At 27.3% G+C, this 19,578-nt stretch overlaps 1 protein-coding gene across 2 annotated transcripts in view; it reads right to left on the bottom strand.

Annotated features, from left to right (window-relative positions):
- Nucleotides 1-335: 335 nt before the first annotated feature.
- LOC107450997 (kinesin-like protein KIF28) overlaps nucleotides 336-19,578 on the bottom strand; it is a 48,905-nt gene continuing 29,662 nt past the window's right edge. The window contains exons 14-24 of one of the 2 annotated variants that reach the window (XM_071187704.2): nucleotides 18,306-18,460; nucleotides 14,476-14,624; nucleotides 11,881-12,015; nucleotides 11,672-11,755; nucleotides 11,002-11,064; nucleotides 8,547-8,693; nucleotides 7,077-7,202; nucleotides 5,914-6,084; nucleotides 5,028-5,108; nucleotides 2,943-3,087; nucleotides 336-585 (exon numbers count right to left, since the gene is read on the bottom strand). In XM_071187704.2, the coding sequence (XP_071043805.2) occupies nucleotides 2,947-3,087; nucleotides 5,028-5,108; nucleotides 5,914-6,084; nucleotides 7,077-7,202; nucleotides 8,547-8,693; nucleotides 11,002-11,064; nucleotides 11,672-11,755; nucleotides 11,881-12,015; nucleotides 14,476-14,624; nucleotides 18,306-18,460 (1,252 nt within the window). In that variant the 3' untranslated portion in view covers nucleotides 336-585; nucleotides 2,943-2,946. The remainder of the gene's footprint in view (nucleotides 586-2,942; nucleotides 3,088-5,027; nucleotides 5,109-5,913; nucleotides 6,085-7,076; nucleotides 7,203-8,546; nucleotides 8,694-11,001; nucleotides 11,065-11,671; nucleotides 11,756-11,880; nucleotides 12,016-14,475; nucleotides 14,625-18,305; nucleotides 18,461-19,578) is intronic. The other variant, XM_043038861.3, reaches the window with a different exon arrangement.

The raw sequence follows: 19,578 nt of genomic DNA, 5'->3' as shown, positions 1-19,578 counted from the left end.
TTTTTTTTGAATGGGAAAGAAGAAAAAAATCATATTGCTTGAATTGCTACGGCTAAATATGGTGGCACAGTTTGAAAATGTTCAGAAAATGTACCCCAGACTTCGGTTTAAAGTATTGTAATTCTTGGAGTATGTACAGAAAATGTTTGACTAAAAAGAAAGAATGATAATTACTCTTTGAAAATTCATGGAGAATATATTCTTTTAAAGTATCTTTACATAAAAAGTAAATCTCTAATAACTTAAGTATCTTCTGAAGTCATCTTGGATAACAATGAAACTTTTCATTAATGAAATTTTATTTTAATATAAATCATTACTCTAATACAGCCATATTTTGCATCTCATTTATTGGTTTCATATTTAATAAAAACATTTTAAATACAAGGATTGTTCAAATATTTTGTTATAGAATATAAATAAGAATATAGAATATAGATTTAATATAAATTATTCCTCTAATACCGCCATATTTCGCATCTCATTTATTGGTTTCATATTTAATAAAAACATGTTTAAATACAGGGATTGTTCAAATATTTTGTTATAGAATATAACAAATTGATGATTCTGCCTCTTCTTGAACTGAAAAAAAAACATATTCATTACAAAATATGAAATGAATCTGTCTTATAAATTTATTACTGTTTAGATTAACTCAAATAATAAGAGACTCGTAAATAATATGTGAAAACTTTTGTCTACTTCAAAATATTTATGAATGATGACATTCTCTATGATAGTGCAAATATTTGCTAGACAATGGAAATCAGTGTTAGCTGAAAAAAGTTGTTTTAATAAATATAGTTCTTATATCTAAGCATAGTTCTGACAGCCATTTCAAAATATTCATTAATGATGTTTAAAACATTATCTATGATAGTGCAAATATTTGTCAGACAATGGAAATCAGTGTTAGCTGAAAAAAGTTGTTTTAATAAATAGAGTTCGTATATCTAAGCATAGTTCTGACAGCTATTTCAAAATATTCATGAATGATGTTTAAAACATTATCTATGATAGAGCAAATATTTGTCAGACAATGGAAATCAGTGTTAGCTGAAAAAAGTTGTTTCAATAAATAGAGTTCTTATATCTAAGCATAGTTCTGACAGCAATTGTCGTAGAGTAGAAACTTGGCGAAAGGAAACAACATTTTTCCCGTAAAACTAACAGGAAAGGCATCAATAAGGTACTCACATAAAAGGAAGAGAGTTTTTTCTTTAAAATACATTTTAACTAATTAAAATATTTATTGTATACGTTATATATTGAATGTAGTATATATTTTGTTAAATAACCGTATATTTTGAGAGAACTTTTACAAACTACTTGACACTTTTATAAAATAATTTTTTTCCTTTTAGTTCAAAAATACGATAAATGTCAATTTTGTTTTGTTGCTAAAAAGCTATTTGTAGAAAATATCTTCAAACGAACAAAAATAAAGCTATGCTTTTATATTTAAATAATTGAATCAATTAATTAATGCGGTGGAAAAAATAAAACGCAACCTTATTAGGATTAACAATTTTGAGGTCTTTTTAAAAAAATATTCAAACATTTCTCCTCCAATTTCCCATTTTTTGCTAAATTTATAGAGTTTGCTGACTTTTTACAATATCAACTAAATTCTGAAATTTGATTTGTTTTAGCACCCATTCATTTTATTTTAGAAGAGGAATACAGCAAAAAAATTTCCATCTTACTTCCAAAATTTTTTTACAAAAAAGAAATAGATTTTGTCTATAATTTTAGAAATGTTTACGTAAATCAATTCTGAAAAATGGAATTTTATGGCAATCAAAGCTAATATTGTAGCGTTTATTTCTTAAAATCAGTCTGCGTAGCGAATTTTATGTTCATAAAGTTAAACTTAATTTCCTATTCTTAACTGGCTAGATTTACTTAACGTACGTTACTTTTTTTAATTAGACCTTTAATCAAAATAAAACATAATATCTAATATTATAATGCTAATATTTGATATATCGTTGGATATAATTATTTTATTTCAGGTATAAACTAAATTGAAGACTACTTAAGAGAAATATGAAGTGTAATAATGTTTTAAAAATATATAAGAATTATAATAAAGAAATTATAATAATATTGAAACTATCCATAAATGATGTGGTAATTCTTTTCGATATTTTCAATCACTCCTTATCTCACCTCATCCTTGTCACAGATTACATAAATATATACTTGTTGTTCAGTTACAAAGCACTAAATCATACATCACATTTCGATTTTAAACTTAAACTTTGTCTTTTAATGACATTTGTGACAATGAAGATGATTTTTGTCTGCTGGGTTTATATTATGTGCTTGGTTAAATCAATAATATATATATATATATATATATATATATATATATGGTTTCCTGATGAGTTTGGTAAGTGTACCTTTTATCTAAAGGATTCAACCCGGTTGACTGTTTAAAAAAATTTCGGGAATTAATTCGAATAATCTTATAAATATAGCTCCTAAAAACTTGCATTTTGTCATTCAAGAAATATTGTTCTTCAAGTAATGAAAACTAACTATATTAGGCATAAGTCTCCGTAGTAAAAAAATTTAATTTTCAATTTCAATCTTAAAAATGTTTATATAGTCAGTAACAATTTTTTAAACACGATTTTTTAATACCATTTTAACTGCTAGAGAATGACAGATGGCACACGTTTTTATACTAAGAACCATAATTCTAAAATGAAATAAACATAACTTTTTACAAACATAAAATGAATATTTTGTTTCTAACTATTTTCTTTAATCGATTATCCATTCAATTTAGATAATTTAAAAGTATTTCCCTCATTTTTTATGATAACCTATTTATAGCTTAAGGAAAAACGTTTTTAAAATGATTTAGCTAAGAGAAGGCTTAAGCTTCTATAACCTCTCTAATATTTCCCGTATTGTTTGCTTATACGTACCCGTCTAATTACCTGTAGGCACTTTTTGAAGTAACTCTTCCACTGTTTCAGCTGATGTAGTTGAATAGATATCTTTCACTAAACTCACTGGTAACTTCTTCTTTTTATGAGTTTCGGCTATATCTATCATACGTCGAATATTTTCCTGTAATTCAGTTTTAATTACAAACTCATGCATAAAATTCAATTTATACTCCAATACTTGAGAAAAGAATTTACAAAAACTGTTCTTTTTGTTTTGATATTGGAGAATATTAGCTTGCGTATAACTGAATTTCGAGTATTTCCGAATCTATTTACGAGAACACTGCAAAATCATGACCAACCAATATGGTGCATAAAATATTTAATATCCAATATAAAAAAAGTTCTTCAAAATCCATTCTTATATCTATCTTGATGTGCAGTTTTAGTTTTAATAACTAATATTTGCTTGTAATATATTCAGCAAAAATTAAAGATTATTCCTGAGTTAGTTTTATTTAGTTCGAAGCACAGAAAGTCCAATGCATATGTAGGGCTCACATCAGAATGTAAAATTGACATTTTTTTTTAAAAGGATTAATTTAAAACTAGTTTCATATTAAAGTATAGGTTTCATATTCTTCAGAAATATTTAAAGACCATATTTAAATAGTTTTAATCAGTCCTAAACACGCTAAGTCCATTGCATAATGCGCAAAATAAAAAACTGAATACCCTGAATAACTTTGATCTAATGATCGGTTCTTCACGGGGGTGATCTCAGATATGCTAATTAACTGCTTTTAAAGAAGCCGCATTTTGGAAATTCGATTTTTCAGGAACTATTTGAGCGATTTTGTTCAAATTTTGTGTTTTGCCATGTAAAACTATAACCTTAAAAAGGAGGTAGAAAATTTTATACCTTGCAATTCAAAATATTTTCGAACATTATTAAATAAAAAATAAGATATATTTACTAAGTTGTATTTTGCATGGAATTATCTGTGGATAAACGAATTTTATATTTGCATGAAAAAAAATTTTACATTCGCTAACGAAGTTTCCGGGATATAGGGAAGTACGCAAAAAAGAAAATTAACGTTAAGGGGTTTAAAATTTGGACCGCTCTTCTGACCAAACTATGAACCATATTCCTAGCGACTACCTTTATTTTGTGGGTCTGAAATCCAAATTCGTTGAAGAAAGGGTATCTTTATTCAGAGAAATTAAGCTTTTGTGTCCGATTTCGCGACTCAAAATATCGTCTGCATTAATTGATTAAAATATTTGAGGTAATCTCCTCAAACCTTTAATTTTGAGTCCCAGAGCGTGAAAATCCTATCATTAGATCAAAAGTAATTTTTTTTATTTTGCTCACTGTATATGTAGGGCTAACAAAAAAAGGACACTTAACGAATTTTTTAAAATTGTTTGAAATTAGGGATTCATTTAAAATTACTTTCATGTTAAACGTCATATTTTTCGAAAATACCTAAAAATATGTCTAAAAATTTCGAAAAAATATTTTTAAATAGTTTTATTTAGCACTAAACTACCGAAGTCCATTGAATATCGTAATGTATGAAAATCACATTATTATTACTAAAATATAAGTATCATTTTATTAAGTTTCCCTATTAATACAGATTTAAATCAATTACAGTAATGCTCAACTGTAGGTAAAAAATGTAAACGGTTAAAAATATTTTTCTATGCTTTGTTCATTGTTGAAAGTAAATTTTTGTTTCGAAAATGTTTAAATTTATTGAATCATACAAAAAAATATGGGTATGAGGAAATGTTTCACGAGTGAATAGATTATTAAGTCGTTTATTCATTTTTATTGAGTCTTTTATTCAAAAATTTTTACGATTCTAGAAATCTTTTATTACTTTCTACGAAAAAAGCATTTCTTTAAATAAAAAAATTACAGCTTAGTGACAAATCCCATAGGGAGAAAAATTTTTTATAATTTATTCATTTTTTCATAACAAATTTAATAGTCTATTAAAGTGTTCGGACGTAAAATTGAAAAATTTATTATGGGTGTAATCATTTAAATTGAATCAGTTCTAAATAATTATATATAATTTAAGTAAGGTTTACTTTCTTTTAACTTACCAATCGTTGCATTTGCCTGTGTTGCTGCTTTTTCATTAATAAAAGCTCGACTATTATACTTTGTTTATTGGGATCGACTACCTGAAACGGCAAAACAAATGTGAACAAAAATAACAAATTTAAACAAAAATAAAAAAATTTACTAAATCACTTATCAGTATTTTAAACATTTATAAAATTCTACTTTCAAATGTATTCATCTGGAATTATTTTCATCTTAATATAAATATTCATTAATACGAGTATCTAATAATTTTAATTTTTAAAGAAACGAAAGTCTACTTTAAAGTACATCCATCATATTACTGCATTAATTCATATACGCATTAATACTGCATTAATTCATCATACTAACAGAACAGATTACAGTAAAATATTTAAAAAAATAAATTCACTTTATATGATGCATTTAAGCAGTGATGAATACCTAGCAGCAGATTTTATTTTAATGCCCTTATTAAAGATTTCCGGCTTAAAATAGGATTTTTTTGTTCAGGTTAGAAAAAAAGGCGGTTTTTATTCTGTTTGAAACACTGTTATTGCTATTTTTCACAATAAACTAACTTTTTTATTGGTTAACTACCTTCTAATGGGTGTCCAAAGTTATACAAACAGTATCTATATCTATAATGTCTATAAACAATGTTCAAGAATACGAAGTTAAGTATCTATAATCGTAAACTCAGAATTCGGCCGGCTGTTGAACGCCAACACTGTATATTAGTAAGCAAATTTATGCAACATGTTGCCAATAGTTCTGTATTACCTGTTCAAATTACATTTAGAAGTGACGGATAAAAATTTATGTATTTTAGGGAAATAATATTTTAATAATTAAAAGGATTTCTCAAGAAATCCTAAATATGAAATAAAAAAAATATCCTACTCTTCCATTCATTCGAAATCCTTTCATTAATGTATTGGCGTTGTTAAGAAGATCAGCTTGAAACATTTCTTTCGTGTTTTTTCCTTGAGCTCTTGTAATAGCTGATTTTCTTGTGGTTTGTTTACCCCACACTTGCACCATTATGTAGCCTTCTTTTAAGTATTCCACAAGCTACAAATAACAATACATTCAAAATAACAATTCATATTTATTCTTATTTGTAAAACATTTATACCTTAAAATAGTATAAAAGTACATTAACGCTCGCTTCAAATTTCCAACGAAAGGAAACTTTTCTAGTTAAAAATAACCTTTTCAAAGGCTTTTTATTTAAGAAAACTTTTTAAAGTTTTATATTTTATTTTTCATACCCTCAAACAGCTATTTATGCATTTGTTTATTATATTACACTTTCTTAAAAAGAAGAACTCTTAAAATGCATATTTTACACACCTTCAACCAAGGTCCAAAAAGGAAAAGATGTCTCGTTATAAATTAATCTAGATTATAATTGACAAAAAAATGCCAATTTTTTTACTATACATGGATTTTAAAGACCAGTATGATTCTAATCTATAGACTTCTAAAGCATCCCTTTACAATTTATTTATTAATTTATTTTGAAGAAAAAAGCGATACATTAGCATTGCAATATTCTTTCTTCTAAAAATGTAGTCATCAATTTTTAAATGTACACTCATGGACAAGAAAATTAGTGCACCAAGAAGGAGTCGTCAAAAAGAAACGAAATTTTGCATACGTAATGACTTCTTTGATATAAGTAAATGATTAGAAAATCAAAAAGAGTTTAACCTTAACATTAACATAACTAATTATTTTACATTAATAAATATTATAAAATAGGCGGAAATCATTAATTAAAATAATTCATGGTTGCTTAAAATAATCATAAATTAAAAGAATTTATTTGCTAACACGCTTCAAATCTATACTTAAAAATATAAAAATGCTAAAAATTATGTTGTTTTCTTTTTCAGGTCTCACAAAAACTAAGCAAATCTACAATGGAAAAAATATTGATTATCAGCTTTGGAAAAATATTACAAAGCCTACAAATTCATACATAGAGAATGAAAATAATTTATAAGCTGTTAAAAAACTATCTACAAAATAAATTTTTGAAAATAAAAAATTCAACTTACTGATTGTGTGACTCGTTTAAATGAAAATATTCTTTTGTGATTAAAATCTGGGTTAGAAGTATCTGATTGAACTTCAGTCATATTATCTTCAGTTTCCAAATACACCTTATATCTACATACAATATCCTTAAAGAGAAAAACTTTAGTAGAAACTTAAAAAAATAAACATTTTATTCTAAAAAACAAATGTTTAGATCATGGGTTCCCAATTTTTTCGGCTGTGGAACTTTAAATGATCAACCTTCTTTTGATGGTACCTCGAGACTTAAAAGAATAAATTTCATTACCAATTGTAATGAAATTAATTGACGACAGACTGTTAATTATTTTGAAAATATGTAATAATCTAAATTTTATTAATAATTTTGAAAATATATAATGAATAAATGAATTTTTTTTTCATCGCATCGTATTTTATCAATAGTGGTCTTAAATTTGAATTTTATGTCAGATAGTTGAATTCACAGAGCTGGAGCAGCTTATATAGTAAAGTCTAGTTCTTAATCTGAATTTAGTGCATGTGTTGCTGTGAAAGACCGAAATCAAGCGAATGTCGACTTTCACAGGTGAATTTCAACAATCACATTGTTACTTTGGTGAATGTCCGAAATACTTGTTATATCCAATTTTGCATTAATTTTTTTCATTGATATTATTATATTTATTCGATATTTTAATATCTGCTGAGGATAAATTAGAAGAAACATCAGTGTTCGGAGTACCGGCTAAATGCATGCTGGGCAGTGGCACTTATCTAGACCTAGTATATATTTTGGACATTTACCAAAGCGACTACGTGATTGTCAACATTCACCGGTGAAAGTCAACAACCACTCATTTCGCACATTCACAGTAACGCATGCATAAACTGAAAAATAAAGGAACTGAAATGAGAATGATCTTTGCAAAAACATGCTTCTTAACTTTTGAATATGGTTATTTTTATTCGATGTGAAATACTTATGGAATTTTTCACCAATGCATGTACTTTTTCACAATTCAATCATTATATTGTTATAAGAAAAAGCATTGTTTTAAAACTTCTCTCTTCACATACATTTCAATTAAATAATTTCATATAAATGAGAGAAATATTAAATAAATTATGGATAACTAATTGGGTATAAATTTAATTCCAGGTTTCAAGAATCATAACTGGTTGAAAATAAATTCCTAATTCTCGAAACCCTAAGGTTCCATGGAACATTATTTAATATATTGTTTTAAATAATACATACAAATAAATTAACTTGTTTTTGTACTCGTTTTAAAAATATAGTTAAGAACAACTCTGAATCTATTCAATATTTAATAAGAAAGACATAGCGAAATTCTTCTTTATGTTTATATTACATATTTTGAAAATTGCATCTCTAATTTTAAAACATTTTTTTTAAAATTATGGCAAATTAGAACGAAGTTTTGCTAATAAGAATAAAACTAAAAAGATGGAAGAATGAAAAGTATTACATTAAATCTTGATGGAAGACCTCGACATCCCAATAATTTCACCATAAAATGAAGATCTTTTCCAATCAACTCATTAGGATTGTCTACAAACATATCATCAAATTCAGTATATTCCTTGCCTTCAGCAGTACATGGAACTACTTCTATCTAAGGAGTTTAAGAAAATAAACTTTTAATGCATATAAAAGGTGCAACCTGACTAATTTTTGATCAAATGATGGAACGCTCTAAGATGCAACTTTGTTAATCGGCAATTTTTAACACATACTATGTCATGTCATCGGAATCTTATATTCTGAATATTTATTTCATTCCCAAGTATTTTTCACAAATGTTAATTCATCATCGGTCAACAACGCTGGACATGAAAAGATGAGATCACGTGATCTTAGTTGTTATCAGGAGGTAGATTTTATCCGGGTAGTTGCTAATTTGGGGAGACAAAAGTTTTAGTTACGAAATAAGCATAAAAACATGCTGACGAAACTATTGGGTGCCTACCATCTTGTCACAACAAGGATGCCTCAAGGTCAATGGGGACAACCCCACCTCCCATTTTCGCAAATGACAAAAGTACTTATAACAATTTTATTTAAACAGCAAATTTTTAGCTGTATCTGATCTATCTCAAGTAGATTTACAGTTAAAAATATTTTGCAAAGCATTACTTTCAGAAGACGAAATTAGCAAGATTCACAAAAAAAAGGGTTTTATTAAGAGGATGTCATATCGCAGAAGAACATCATTATTAATCTTCATTATTAATCCTTCATTATTAATCTAAAATTTAAAGTGTCTAAAATTTAAAGACAAATCTAGAGTTAGCCATGAAGTTTCAAATACTGAAAAGGAAATTTAAAAATATACAAATGAAAATAAATTATGATATGATACGCAACTGAGAAGTTTTCTTCTAATAATTTGTTTGCATTTTAAGTATTGTTTGCATATTTTGAAGTATTTTTTCAGGAATTGAAAGTTCATGACAAACTCTAGGTTTGCCTGAACTTACTTTTTCTTTCTTTTGAAATTTTAAATTAGTAATGAAGGAGAAAGAGAATTTGCAACGAAAATTTTCTTCCGCGGTATGGCGTCTTAAGATCGCAACAGGCTCACTAAGTTGTGATTTGTTGTTCGGTTAAGTAAATTTAACTTCTAACTTGATTCCGGTTGTGAATCCCGAATTCAATGTAATTAAATGTATATCAAATGCAATTTTTTAAAATTTTATCAACTCGGATTAATTTGATTTGAAGTGTGATGGAGGAGATTTTATATTTTTTTAATTCTACATCTATTATATCATATTATTATGTTAGCAATTAGTAGTATTCTCTTGGGATGCTAATCTTAAAAAGTTTTTTAAAAAAATTACAAATATAATGAGATACTTCATTATAACATGCAATTAGTGTAATTCTTAAAAAAAATTCATATTTTAAATGATTTTTTTAAACTAATTATATCACAATATGAGAAATGTAACTATTGGTATTAAACAATTTTTAAGACTTACAGAAGACTATGCATTAAAAGTATTAAAAAGTATGAAATACGAAAAGTTTCTTTCCATAAACTTCAAACTAATCCATGTTTATTAATTAATTTAAAAATAATATTTGATTAATTCGGCAAGATTTAATTAATCAAAATAAAATTTAATGAATTCATACTATTTAATTACATGTGGCTTTATTATATCCAACGCTTTTTTGGATATAATAAAGCCACAATAAAACTGCAAAAAAAAGTTTTAAAAATTGTCCCCCCCCCAAAAAAAAGAAATTAAACTAATGCATTAATACAATCAATCCATTTATCATAAATGTGTATTCGTAAGACGATGTTCATTAAGATGGTTCAAAAGTTTTGATATTTTAATGTTTTAAATTATTTCGATCATTTTTAAATTCGACAATAAATAGGAAATTATATTGTAAAATTATGCTGTAAAAAATTCAAAAAGTTGAATAAAATATTTGATAAATAAGTTATGCTGCAAGAACGCATAGGAAATAAAATTATAATGTAGCATTTTTACACAAATAATTACACAGTAATTAGAAAAAATAGTTAAAAAAGTGCAAAAAAAAATCATTTTTTGCATAAATAACTCATAAAAACTGAATCTGTCCATGGAACATATCATTTTTATTCAAAGAATACATGAATCTTTTCAGAGAATATATGAGTCTTCGTGTAACTTCCATAACTTGAAACATCATCTGTACCAAATAAATTGACTAACTCTCGAACGATTGTGTTCTAGAGCTTTCAGTATATCAAATTTAGTAGATCAAAAGTTATTCAGGGTGTGTGACATAATTTTTCATATTTTATTTTAATAATGACAAAGAAAGAATTCATTTTTCCAAAAAAAGAAATTTAGAACATTTTTAATGAGAAATTTAAGTGAATAAAGAATATATTTAGGTAAATAAAAACAAAAACTTACATTTAGAATACCAACTTCTGCTCCTTTGTAATCTACAATCTCTAATTGTTCCTTAAGTTCAACCTGCATAAACACAATTTCATTTTTATATTTTTGCATGTTTATGGATATCAGTACTAAATGTTAGATAAACATACATCATTTCAATATATTTTGTATTAAATGGGAATTAATTTAGATATTATTAACGTTTTAAAACTTTTGACTGTAAAAATGAAGTTTTTTCATCAGTTTTAAAACCTATTGTTGAAAATTTACTTTCAAGTGACTCAAAGACAAAGGAAATTAATTATTTCCAATTGTAAATTTAGACATTCTAATTATTATTCTGACTGATGTATTAATGATGCCGAATATATTTGCAGGAAAGAAACTGGCGTCAAAAATAGAATGCAGTGGAGCAGAGTTTAGAAGAAGGCATTGGCTCACTCTGGTCTTTCCCTACATGATGATGATTATATTTGCAATAAAAATGGAAAAAGTTGCTAAACCGCAATCATTATAGCTCTTAACTTTGAAATCATAAGATAGTTTTTGATTGGTAAAACGACCGCTTTTTCAACCATAATTTCACAGTTAATAAAATCTGTTAACATAAGGGGTTTAGGGACACGCATGTTTTACATAAGAGGTGTAAAGAAGTAAAATTATTTGTATTTTCTACAATTACCATATAAGCAAGTGGCTGAAGAAACACCTGACAATTTCCAATTCTTACTTCTGTATCTAAATCTTCTATGAATGGATCCCGGTCCTAAGAAAAAAATTTAGAAAATATGTCATTGTATTTTTACTAAAATGTTTTAATATCGCAAAATACAATTGTTTTATCTCTAATTATTTAAAAAAAAAAAAGAATCATTTTTGTGAAATACTTACTTCCTCAACATCCCATTCATCCCCAGCTTCATAATTTTGATACATTTCTTTCATAACATACATTCTATTCAGAAATTTCTCTTTAGGCCATTCAAATTCTACACCTGTTTCTAAATTTCGCATTTTAACATACACCTAAATAAAAACAAAACAGAAACACATATTTCATAAATTATAATAAATTTATTCAATAAAGGTAGTCAAAATAATTAAAAAGGCTTTTAAACGTAATTTACATTTGTACCTGTGTAAAATTAATGTAAGAACCCATAAAAAAATTTATTATTGATTTAAAATATCGGTGCTGGTTAAATAATAGACTAAGACGAACTCTCAAAATAGCTATAAGAATAATATTACTTTTCCAGTTAATCTTTCCCACACTTGATTAATGGATTATATATTTCATCTTGAACGAAAATATAGGTTAAATTAACTAACGAAGTAAACATGACTTTTTTCGGCCAATTTTATATAAATAAAACTGAAAATGTATAGAATGTCCCATACGTCTTCCTACGGTATTTATGACGTAAAGAACGCGTGAAACAAATATTCCAGTGTTTAATACATGTATAACATGGAATTTTCTGTAATATAGAAACTAATACAAATGGATGAAATTCTTTTTAACTAACAAAAAAACATGGAATATAGCTTGCCGTAAAAAAGAAAAGGGAAAAGGGGTCAGAGTTCACTCGTAGCACGTTGTTCGTCTTTACTAATAAGAAGTTTTTTGCTTTAAAATTATCCCTCAAAATGTTCGATTGTAAGCTGCATCGATTTAAGACATACCGATTGATTGACATCGATGAGAGACATATCGATGAAATCGTTGAAGAGATTTCAAAATGCTTTTTCAATAGTAATTTGAGGAGTTTTTCTCAAAGAGGGTGAAAAAACTTTTTTCTTTGATTGTATAAAAATTTGTGCTGAAATCTATAAAAATAGATTATTTTTTTTTTGCTTAATCTCGAAACTGTGGACAAAAACTTACTGTCAACAAAATCCCTTGCATGCTGTTAATATAGTCCAGCATTAGTGCAGAGAAAATCTGATTAACTAAAAGATGAAGGCCCCCGTGTTCTCTGGGTCTATTGGATCATTTTGCATGTGGATAAATATTATGGAATTTAGAAATGTACACGTTTGTATCAATTTCGGTGTATTATAGAGGGAAGAAATTTCTAAATATTCACCTCGAATCGTTTGTTCTAGCTTTTAGAAGAAACTAAAGCTATAAAATCATACCAATCCACTTTCTATTTCGATTCTATACTTATTAGCGATTTTTGCTAAAAATAAAATTAAAAAACTATAATTCTATTGCTGTTGTTTTTTTCAAATTTTTTTTCGAAATTGAATGATAATTTATTGAACATATTATATAGTACGTGTTATTTACTGAAGTTTTTAGAAGCGCTCTTTACGTAAATCCTATTTATATAGCAAATCTTATGAGATTAGCTTTTAACGCTGATGATGTAGATCTAGAAAAAGAGGCAATTTATGCAAAATAAGGTAATTGTTTGCAGAACGCATTACAAAGATTCTATGCAGAAGAATCACTCTTACAACTATAATTTAGTTAACTTGGTTTTAAATTGGCTCTCCTTAAATCTGAGAGATGAAGAAAAAGTTTTAAGGAATACAAATTTTGTCCCAAGTGTACAAATTGGTATTAAAATCTTTAAAAATTCTACTGGAAGAAACAGAGAGAAAATTAAGCTGTAGTAAGCTATCACTCACAGAACTGTACAGAAGACTCTATAATTCGGCAACTTAGGAATCACTTGTTAGATGAAAAATGCGTAGACTCCAAGTGCAGACAGAAATATATAATTTACATTCGGTGCGAAGATGGTACAGAAAGAGCCGTTGTAGCTCAGTTGATAGAGCGTTTGCCTTCCAATGAGGTGAACCGGGTTCGAATCCCATCAATGGCTGGTCGATACGAATTACGCATCCGGCTCACTCCCCAATAACTCGCTGATTGTGCTCTGGATTGCGTTCAAAATTACAAGGCTACAGAGTTGAACATTAGTTATCGTAAATTCAAAAATTGAGTCGGCTGTTCAATGACTGTTATAAAATCAGCACAAAATAAGGTCGGAACAGAGACTGAATACAATATCAATTTTAGTTAGAAACTTTAAAAAAAAAGAGAAAAAAAGAAATGGTTATCAGGTTCAATGCAAGAAACAAAGCCAATGCAAACAAATATTAAAACAATCCCTTATTTTTTTAAACATATATTCATTTAATTATCATATTAACTTAATTAAAGCAATTTAAACAGTTTAGTTCGAACTAATATCTTAATTAGAACTCGCTTCTAAACGTATTCTTCTCCTATTCTAACAATTATTTCAGTCCAAGAGCTTCCGCTTTATCGAGGCTCTACAATAATTTCAGAGTATTTGGTCCCTTTGAAGGATGCTTTTTATTTTTTATATATATTATAAAATAAATTGTCACAGTTACAGCACTTTTGCGTGATCGTACTACTGAAAAAGCTTTTTAAAAACTATTCAATGATAAAAAGCATTTAACTTTTTTAAATTTTAAGAAGAAATTTCATTAACTGCAACTTACTTCTGTTCGTCCGGACATTTTTCCAAGCCACTGGGGAGAAAGGAGTACTATTTCAAATTTAACTTTTTTGTCTAATTCTTCACTAATTGCATTTGCCTCTTCGACTCCAGGTAGAACTTCTACAAGGTCTTTATTTAGCAAAGCCGTATCTATTAAAGTACATAAGACTATTAAAATACAGGATGCGTTTTTCAAAAAGACGCTTATTAAATGTGTAAAATGGCCAATTTTTGTTTTACGAAAGAAGAAAAAAACAGGAAACGTTTTATGTCGTTGTATCATAAAAAATTGAGCAAAAAAATGTTCATAAATCTACTTTAAAATTGAAATTCTTTGAACTGAAAATACTATCCTTCAAATTTGTTCAAATAGTCAGTTCTTAATTATTTCAAATAAAAAAATATCCGTACTTACTTATTATATATATATATATATATATATATATATATATATATATATATATATATATATATATATATATATATATATATATATATATATATATATATATATATATATATATATATATATATATATATATATATATATATATATATATATATATATATATATATATATATATATATATATATATATATATATATATATAAAAATATATATATAATATATTATTTAGTATATTTTTCAGTATTTTTTTCTGTTTTAAAATAAATTTTTAAAATAATAGTTCCAGAATTTTTTGAAGAACTCCTTACTGTAACTCTTATGAATTATTAGTTTTATCTTTACCTCAGATTTTTCAGTTTACTATACTATAGTAAAAACTAGTGTAAGCAAAACCTTTTAAATTCAACTTTTTGTTCACTTAAGGAATAGCATAATTTAGTTTCTAATGATTGGCTAATACTTAATCTAGACTCGGCAGAGGGGGTAATGGAAGTCAAAGCTCCACACAGCATGGTGGCATCAATGCGATTATAACTAAGAGCCCTCACATTCTAGGTAAGCTAGAGGTCTTCAAACTCAAGGGGTTTTTTTTCGTTTAAAGAAAATTTATTTTAATTCTTAATGATTGACGAAACCTACATAACTGTGTTCTATCCAAAATACCAAACGTGTAAAAGGACATTCTAGGTGTTTCATTACACCAGGAACAATCCTTGGTTTTTCTATCAATAGATGCAACAGATGCTATCAATGTCTTATTTTTAAAGTTGAATGCTAAACTAGGAAGGAAAAAAAGCTAAGCATCCCAAGCACACAAACTTCTTCTCACTTTTTAAAGTTAATTTTTCTGATATAAAATTAAACTCAAACTTAAACAAAAAACATGATTGTTTATTTATTTAAAATAGTTCTATAATTCATAATTGGTAAATTTATTTTTACACATAATTAGGGGTCTTTTTTTGACGCTAAGTTTTATTTTTCGATCCAATTCAACAGCCAACACAAGTGGCACTTTAGCACCAGAAAATGACACTGAGTAAAATTAAAATCGCTGGAGAAAAATCATATACCTTCGATAACATTTTAAAATGGAGGTAACCAAATTATGGAGTAACTTCATATGAACGTAACCCCTAAGAACGACCACCGTCCATTAACGACCATATTGCTATGGAACAGAGAATAGTCGCTCCCGAGAGGTTTTACTATATTTTTTACAGTACAGATGATCTCCGAGGAAAGGAAAGAGGATCAATCGGTTCTGCCACATCTGCACTTTGCGCAATGTAACAATTTACTCTGTTATTTAAATCTAATCTTTTAATTTTCTTAAGCCTTTATTTCCGTTTTTTATATATATAACAGTTTAAACTTATTTTATATAGAAATTTCTAAGCAATTTTCTTAATTTAGGGTTTTGTTATCTCAATTTAACCATATAATTTTTTTTTAAAATATCTTGTCTGGCGAAATTTCACTTTTCGTTTCGTAATGAATATTAACATTCTGTTCGCCCTTCCTCGCTGGTCAACGCGGTCATTGCCTTTCCTGTGGGGAGAGATACCCTTTTTTTTCCTTTCCTTTTCTTCATTTTTTTAAAGGGAGCTTACTTAACCAATCTCTTTCATCTGATTTTCAAACTCTCCCCTCTTAAAATTTAATTGGCTGACACTTTTCTGGGTCTGCATCAGTTAACGAATTTTTTTTATGATGCTTTAACACATTCTCTCTCGTGCATGCTTGCTTTGTGACACCAAGGGGAGTACCCTCTGCCTCTCTCTCTCTCTCTCCGAGATACGGACAATATCGAGGGGATTTATTATTTTTTTTACATCCTTTTTCTTAGCCTTTAATTTTATATTTAATCCGCAAACCGTAATTAATTTCTGTAAACTTAATATCTACATTTATACGTTTAATTTCCCTTAACATCGAAGACCCTTTCAAATTTAAGGATTCCTTCTATATTTATCTTTTTCACCAGTTAAATTTTTCTTTCTCTTATTATTTATTTTTATTTCTTATTTTTTTTATGCATGATTCTTTATTTTAAATTCTCTTGTCACCCATTTCCAATTCTAGGCTTTCTTGTATTACAAAATGGGGCGAAAGATATGTTTCTTAATAAAATGCTAGTTTGTTCATGATTAAATGTTGTGCTGAATTTAAAGAAATGTGTGCATTTATTTGTCTCCATTTGGTGCTTTTTGGTATTTTTTTTAATTTCTCCAATATGTGGTGAGTAGTTTTAATTATTGTTATGGGTATTTGTTTTTTTTCTCTTTGGAAACATCTCTAAATTGCTCCAAATGAAATATTTATATTTGGATATAGCCTGTCATCGTCTTATATATCTTTTATTTATGATTTTGATTAACTTTAGTTTTCAACTTATTCTAAATCTGATGATACCAATTTATCCAATTTGTTCAAACCTCACACTTTGTGACCAATTGAACCTATTGAATTATTGTTATCCCACGATAGCATTGTACTACCATTTTCCTTAATGATCACATTTCCCATAATTTAATTACTTTTGATTACCTATTTTCAGTCTTAATTTGTTTAGTTTGAAATCCATAATTGCCTGCTTCTCACTCGAGTACTATATCCAAATACAAGTAAATATACGTATTTCAACTCCTTCTCATTTGTTGGATTAAATTTTTTAAATTTGCACCATAATATAATACTATTATTTTGAATGTCACAGGTTCTATTACATAACGAGCTTTGCTTTGTGTATTTATGAGTTCATTTGTGTATTAAAACCGTTTCGCACGCTGCAGAACTGCTTTCTTCTTTATATTCAGACCAAAGGACTGCATTTTATGAGGAAGGTATATACGTTTTGTGTTTAAGCTAAGTTAGCCGTTAATTTAGTTACGTCACAAAAGAAAAATCTGACTAGTTGTCCATAGTTTGACTTGGCAAACTGGTATGCATCGATCAAAGACTGACCTGGATCCAATCCCTGTCGGGGACAAAACCTCGGTTCCTTACCATTTAGAGTCTTAACAATTGTCCCGTAGCAGCTCAAATTACTTTGTAAAGGGAGAAACGGTTGGAAATTTTTACCAGTTTTCAAATTGGAATAACTTGTGTCCGGTATAAAATTAATTAAATTTTATTTGGATTTGATAATGGAATATTACATTATAAGCACATGAAAGTGCTCTGAATATTTATGAAATATTTGAGAAAAACTATGTACACATTTAACCCATAATCTCTGTGATGCGAGTTGTGATGAGGAGATTTTTCTTTCGCATTTTACAAAATTAATATTTTATCATTTATTCTCGAGTTCATATCATTAAAATTTTTGTTGTAGAAATTAGCTTCACTGCTTATCTCTACCCATTCAATCAATTCATCTTACTTTTTAACACACTTTTGAACTTAAAACGATTTACCTAAGGATTGATCATCATCATCAACAGATATGCCAGCTTTGGCAGCGATTTCTTCTTGTGCCATTTCGTAGCTTACATCAGGATACTTCTTTCCAGTTTTTCTCATTTGATCCGGATGGATAAAAACATATAACTGAGTCGTCCCAAACATTATTCTACAAATAAAATAACTCTATCAATAAATAAAAATGCTGATTTATAATAGTTCGATTGGTAAAAGAAATAGTGGAGTAACTTCGGTAAGAGACGATCCCTTTGAATAGGGGCCTTAATAAGAATGTTCCACTTGAGGGACATTGGAAAAAAGTTATAAAAAGCAAGATAATGAAATATTAATATGCTTGTCCCATTCTTTTGATCATTGCTGCTTCTGTGAAGGGGGACAGCTTACTAGAAAAAAACTTGCCAAAAGAGATTCAGCTGTCTGCAAAATCAGTGATTAGCTTGCAAAATGAGTGAATGTGTGTTAAAAACCAGTAGGTGTATAGCAAAGGCTGTTAAATCCATATCACAAAATTGTATTCAGAACTATTTAAAGAAATCAAGCAAAATATAAAGCTTCTAGCGAAAGAATGGAAAAGAAAATAAATGTGAAAAAATAACTTTAATTAAACTACGAAATCAGAAAATATATATATACATAATTTAAAATACAAATTCAATACTAATGAAGGAAGAGAAAAAGTATGAAGTATAAAAATAAACTCTTTGCAATCCTAGTAAATGACTCTTTTAAATCTAGATTATCTCAATTTAATTACAATTTTCGTAATAAGACTCACAATTTAATTAATTTCCCATTAGATTTTAAAAACTAATTTGAGATAAATTTAAATTTTTGGATACACTTCATACTTTAAGTAATTTATTTCCTTCTAAGAATTTTAATATAAAAATGGTTTTAGATATAATACTATTTTCGTTCGCGAAATCTTTATCTATATTTTCTAAGAGTACTAAGTTTACTAAGTACTAAGTTACATACTTTCAATCTTTTGAGAAGATATTAATTCTTTTTATTAATAAAGCATCTGGATTTCACTCTGTATAATTTCTCATTGATGGAAATAGGTTCTATATTTCAAATACAAGCAATTTTTTCTTGATAATTCCCTTCTTATTAATTTCGACAATTTTAAGCTTAAAAATCTTATCCATGATTTAGAATTCACTAGGAAGCACTTATCATTTATCCTATAGATAAAGCCTCTGGAAATTGTGCCTTATAGAATTATTCTGGAATATCTTAACCTTACTTGACTACGAGCTTTCG

Source organism: Parasteatoda tepidariorum, chromosome 11 (genome assembly GCF_982258835.1).
Source record: "Parasteatoda tepidariorum strain Cologne lab strain chromosome 11, Ptep-v5.0, whole genome shotgun sequence".
Classification (NCBI taxonomy): domain Eukaryota; kingdom Metazoa; phylum Arthropoda; class Arachnida; order Araneae; family Theridiidae; genus Parasteatoda; species Parasteatoda tepidariorum.
Note: the sequence above shows the minus strand (reverse complement) of the source record. Positions and strands in the feature narration are given on the sequence as shown.